This window comes from Chinchilla lanigera, unplaced genomic scaffold (assembly GCF_000276665.1).
Source record: "Chinchilla lanigera isolate Chin_1 unplaced genomic scaffold, ChiLan1.0 scaffold00046, whole genome shotgun sequence".
NCBI lineage: Eukaryota > Metazoa > Chordata > Mammalia > Rodentia > Chinchillidae > Chinchilla > Chinchilla lanigera.
The window spans coordinates 3,529,307-3,535,496 of NW_004955447.1; the positions used below are offsets into that span (position 1 = coordinate 3,529,307).

Consider the following 6,190-nt stretch of genomic DNA (forward strand, 5'->3'; position numbering starts at 1 on the left):
TGTTGGTATTACCGAGAAAACATATTTCATAATCACTTATGTTTAATGGAATAGAGATGAAAATATTAGGCCATTCTAAATATTTTGACTGGCACTAATGCATGCAAAATGTCCTGAAAGATGTTACTGCTGTGGTCCAGAACAGGAACGAGCTTATACATTGAAGAGAGACAAAATACTCAAAAATATACTCTCAATGTCTGAGTTTTACATTCTGTCAAAGTTAAAATTGATTTTAAAATAGAAAACTATATTTACTTATTCATTCAAAATTAAACATTGAAATTCTAATGTAACTGTCAAATAATAATGTTTTTTCTCCTTTATGCTACATTATTAATCTGAATTTATATTCTACAATTCATTGTATTCATACATTTGTTAAATTCTATACATTGCATAGAGGCAACTATTCTAAATTTGTTAAAATTTAAGAGATTCATTTGTATGCTTATTATTTTAAAGCTCTCTGCCTTTTAGTGAATCAAAACATTGTCTTATTTCTCCCAGAAAAAGTCTATGTAAACAATCTTTAGAATTTTAGCAAACACCTCATTAAAATGTAGTATAAACAAAGTTCCCAATTCTGCCCTGCTAAGAAATAAGAATAATAAAAGAAGGATAGAAAATGATAAAGCAAGATAGAAAGGAACATAGGAGGAAAGAAGGACAGAAAATCAGAGAGATAATGGAGAGAAGAAAGGAAGGAGGAAGGGATGCAGGAAGAGACAGAAATGGAGGAAGGAGGAAAGATGAGGAGTAAATGAGAAGAAAAAATAGGCATGAAAAATCACAGAATCTGAAGTTAAAAAAAATACGGTCAAACATTAAATTTGAGACCAAAAATGCCTAAGTTACACTTAATAAATCAATTATATATCATACAGGTACTTCAACCTGTTTTAAATCCCAATATGCTGTTTTGCTCTTAATTAGTTTCTACATTTTAATTATGAACCTCTCCTAACAGCATTTAATGATTCATATGAAAATAATACATGTTTACTCACAATGTCATACATCTCAAAATAATACTGTTGTTCACAGTAGAATATTAGTACCACCTTCTCATACAAGCACAAGTACCCTCCTCTCAATTATCACCTGTAAGGTGATGGCTATGTGATTTCTAAACAATTGCACAGCAGTAACACACACACACATTTTCTATTCTTACTTGCAAAGTGACAGCATTGTCCTCCACAGGTTTTATGGAGATACAAGGGAAAGGAGCCAGCCACGTTAGGACCCAATACTCGGCTGTTTGATTGGATTCCCCAGAACGACCTTCTTGGTAAGAACCTGAGAGGAGAACAGCTGTGCAGCTGGACAACAGATAATTTCAGTAACTTTCTCAGAGCAAATGCATTAAAAATGTTTAACTACTTGAACATTTGACCTTTGATGTCCAGTTTTAAAAGAGATGTAACTGTCCATTAATTTTATTGATACATTGTTTCTTTGATTCACATAAGAGCATCTTCTGTTAAGAAGCTCATCAGCCTGGGAGCTTCAATCATATGTCATCACCGTTAGTCAGGCCTCAGCTACAGAAAGAAAGGAGTAGAGTTCTGCTCCTGCAGGGATTACCCTTTTCCACGGTAACAATGCTCAGCTTTTGTAGAAAATACCGCCCTCCTCATTGACATGGAGTTCCTTTCCTCTTTTCTGTCTCTGATATTCTTCTAACGTGTTGTATGTTTGTCCATTTTTCAATCTAAACCTATCCCTAAACCAGGCCACCCCAAAACCAAAGCTTTCATCACTCATGGTGGAACCAATGGGATCTATGAAGCTATTTATCACGGGGTCCCCATGGTGGGAGTCCCCCTATTTGGAGATCAGCCTGACAACATCGCTCATATGAAGGCCAAAGGAGCAGCCGTGGAGGTCAACATGAACACAATGACAAGTGCAGACCTGCTGGGTGCCTTGAGAGCAGTCATCAACGACCCTTCGTAAGTACTGCTGCGTGTGACGGCTGACTTCCACTGACTCTGCTTTCCATCCTACAGGAAAATTTGGAACATTGCATACATTTTAACTGGGTTACTGGCAAATAATATAACAGTGGTGCAATATGACTGCTATAGAAGCAAGTATTTCACTACAGTATCTGACGTGCTATTACGGTTTGAGAGACCAAATTAAAAAAACAAACTAAAAATAATCTTCAAATACTATTTTATTTTTATTCAATTTTATAGTCTTTTCTGAACAACCTGTTTAATATTATATAAAAGTTAATGTGCTAAAATTCAGAAAATAAATATGAAGGTTATAATGTGCTCAGTGTTAGTCATTCTAAAATAACTATTAATACTCAGTTTTGGCAGTGTAATTCAGTACTCTCTTAATATAATAGCCATTTCTTAATAGTTGTCATATATTTCATAGTAATGTAGAAACCATTGCTCTACATGGGACTCTAAATGGGAGATTCAGTCATTTTTAGTATGTTATTTGGTCTTCAAAAATTGGTCTTGATTGTAAAGTAATTGTATTAATTACCAGGTTTCTTTTGTTGGATGTGCAAGTAGATAAATTCTATGATTCTCTTGACTCATGCATTAAGTATTCTTCAATTTATATTATTGATTTTAAAACTATTGATGAAGCAAAACAACTATAAGTACATAAAATTTCTAAGAAAATACTAAAGATTGTTTGAGAAAGCTTTCTATTGACGACAGACATTATATTACCTCTAAAATTATTTGGGAATGCAAAGTTATAGTGCAAGGTATATATAGATGCATATATGTTATTTTAAAAGCATAACTTATTTTTATTTGTATTTACATGCTCTGAAATATTTGTCAAATATATGTATACTTCAAATTTAAATAAAGAAACGATTGTAAGTAGTGTATATGTATATTGGGAAAATCTTGAACGAAACTCCAATTTTGTGGAAAAAGGCTTCCATTGTCATATTAGGTTGTCTGACATGCATAAGGATAATGAAGTTATATTATTGGACTTTGCTTATGTTTAAGTACAGCTGAGAAATAGGACAGCTGTTTTTTTCTCTATGCTCAAGGAAATATATAATAAAATAATCCCTGGTTTTAGATCTATTGCTTCACAAACATTTGCAAACTCTCATCTTATTTCTTTCTCTCTCTTCTCACAATGTACTGCCAACAGCAGGACATCTCTTCCTGAACCACTTACATTTTCTTTTCTTGATGAATCCAGTAGGTCACTTTAACTCAAGTCACAAACAAAAGTAAAACCTACTAATTTACTGAAATTATCAGGAAATTTGAAGTGAAAATATATATTGTTCTTAATAACATATAGTTTTCCCCAAGGTTGTTTGAGAAAGAGATATCTGAAATTTATCATTATTGCAGTAGCAATTTCTAATTGTTAGGGAGTATAAATTTGGAAGGATATTGTTATTTCCTTTTATCAACTGAAAGTGAATGTATTTGAACATTTCTTTTTGTAAATTAACCTAACATTTTCATTCAGTGATTATCTGGCTTGGAGATATATGGTTTTTAACTATAAATATAAAAACATATGCAAAGGTGCAATTAAAACAGTAAAAAATGACTCATTTATTTTCAGTTGGCTCTTTCTGTAAAGCAAACTAGTCAGATGTTAGTTGCCATGATTTCCATGTTTTTAATGAATTATTCCATAATTCTGAATCATTCTCAATCATTCAACATTGTGGTCTTAGAACTGTTCTCAATACTAGAGTTCAAATGAAAAATCAAATTTTTCACAGGACAGTTAAGCCACATATGAACAATACAATGTTATTTCTTTTCTTTTGTGCACATTTGACACATTGTGTTAAGAATATATTTCTTCCACACATTCCTCTTTTCAACCGTAAAAGTTCTAAGCACTTTGAGGACGCTACTGCACTAATTAAAAGTTTTCAGAATCTGTGTTTGATCTTTGACTCCTACAATAACAAATGTTTCATAGTTACATTAAGTTAAGCAACTGTTATTTTTTTCTACATTTTTTCATGCAGTTATAAAGAGAATGCCATGAGGTTATCAAGAATTCACCGTGACCAGCCAATGAAGCCCCTGGACCGAGCAGTCTTCTGGGTCGAGTTTGTCATGCGCCACAAAGGAGCCAATCACCTGCGGGTTGCAGCCCACGACCTCTCCTGGTTCCAGTACCACTCTTTGGATGTGATTGGGTTCCTGCTGGCCTGTGTAATAACTGCTATGTTGTTGGTCACAAAGTGTTGCTTATTTTCCTACCATAAATTTATTAAGACAGGAAAGAGCATAAAGAGGGACTAGATCTTTGTAAGCTTAACAAAGTGCTGAATTGGACAATAATATTAATTCCAGCCCCAAGGAGCATTTGGAGAACTCATCTTCCAATTATTTTCAAATATCATATCTTGTTTCTGTGAACATTGATTATGTGTTTGGCAAATGGTAACAAGGTTTTGAAAAAATTACTCATATTCATGTGGTTTGTGTTGTTCTCTTTACAAGACAGAGAGTCTACAACAGGATGAGTCTTCATTTGCCTTTTCCTCTGGGGCTTTACCAGGGAGCTATTAATTCTAAATAAATTCTGTTCAGAGGATCATTTAAAATTTAACTTTGATTGATATGCTAAGTACATTTGGAATCTGAGGAAGCTTCCCAGTGTACATAGAATTTGATGAAGGCAAACTCACAAGTGTCATATGTCCACTTCTCCATATACCATAAAATCAAAGAACCACTGTCACAGGAAGTCAGTTTTTTAAGAGAAAGTGATGATTTTCTTGTGTCATAAAAATTAGCTCTTTAGCTTGCCAAATGTTATCGGGATGTGAGTATGAATTTACACAGTAATAGTGCATTGCAGTGTCAAAGATCTTTCTCCATAATTTTTATTGCCGTCATTTAGATAAACATAACCTTCTTTTCAGTCATTTTTGTGCCCTGTCCATTGAGTCACTGATTTTCGCTCATTAAATTTCAAAAAATAGATTGATAGGTTGATTTGTTTTCTAATTACAAAATGTGAAATTTGAACCAAATATTTTTAAAGGAAATAACAGAAAAAAATATCAAAGGATATATAATTTTGTGAAGTTTTTAACTTTGAAAAATATTGATCACCTCAGTGTTAATTCATTATATTTAAATATCAGTAGAGAAAATGTGTAATCAATACTTAGTAATAAATTTTAACTTTCTGGGCAGAATGAAAATTTGGAATATGAGATTATGGGTCTGGGGATATAGCTCAGTGGTACAAGCACCTGCTTGGCAAGTGCAAGGTTCCGAGTTTGATTCCCAGTACCAAAAAAAAAAAAGATTATGATTTGTTTTTTCCAATGTATCTTTCATGAATTCAATCATTTATTTGCTGTGCTAAGAATTTATTAGCCTAATATTTTGACCAAGTATTGGGAGGAAATAAGGGAGGTGATTATTTCTCACTTTACAACAAGAATCAATGGCAATACTCATATTTAAATGGTTTTCTTTATCAGATATACTGTTGAACTTGTTTTATTCCTACAAAGTTAGTTAATGTCTACCTACAATTTGAATTTTACTATTTGATCTATAATTCTGGAGATAAAGATATACATTAGTTTGAAGAAAACTTTTGAAATTCTTATACATTTCTGTGTGATATTGTAAACTGCTTAGGTTTAAAATGAACCATATGGTAAGATCATTTATTTTTCTTGAATGTATACATTCTTCAAAATACAAATAAATCTCTACAAAACACTTGTGAACACTGAAAATGGATTTACATGCCGTTTCAAACTTTTTATAAGGTGATTCAAAATGAAATTGAAGTTTTACAATTTTACCATAGTTTGAGAGTCCCTATTTATATGTGCATTCTGGCCAGGTTTCTGGCTGGGAGTAAATGGCTAAAGTCCAGCAGAGGACGAGCCATGGCTGGGTCTGAAAACTATGCCTCTTCTTTCTCCTCCAGAAGACTTTTCTGTCCACTGGGTTTTGTAACAGCCTGCATGCTCCCAAATCCATCATCTCTAATTCAGTGTGATCACATGCAAATGTCTTGATGGTTTCTCACAACTTGTCAGTGGCATTTGCAAATGAACATGAGAGAATTAAAATTAATCCAAATAAGATTAATCCAGATATAATTTTCATATATATATCAATGTTACATCAACCACATTGAATCAGTCATGAAATAGACAGTAGTGCTTCCCTTAATTAAATTT

The 6,190-nt window shown here is 32.8% G+C and overlaps 1 protein-coding gene across 2 annotated transcripts in view; it reads left to right on the forward strand.

Annotated features, from left to right (window-relative positions):
• Nucleotides 1-4,292, forward strand: part of LOC102006965 (UDP-glucuronosyltransferase 2A3-like) — a 36,845-nt gene extending 32,553 nt beyond the window's left edge. The window contains exons 4-6 of one of the 2 annotated variants that reach the window (XM_005392817.2): nt 1,187-1,294; nt 1,739-1,958; nt 3,998-4,292. In XM_005392817.2, the coding sequence (XP_005392874.1) occupies nt 1,187-1,294; nt 1,739-1,958; nt 3,998-4,277 (608 nt within the window). In that variant the 3' untranslated portion in view covers nt 4,278-4,292. The remainder of the gene's footprint in view (nt 1-1,186; nt 1,295-1,738; nt 1,959-3,997) is intronic. The other variant, XM_013518564.1, reaches the window with a different exon arrangement.
• The last annotated feature ends 1,898 nt before the right edge of the window (nt 4,293-6,190 follow it).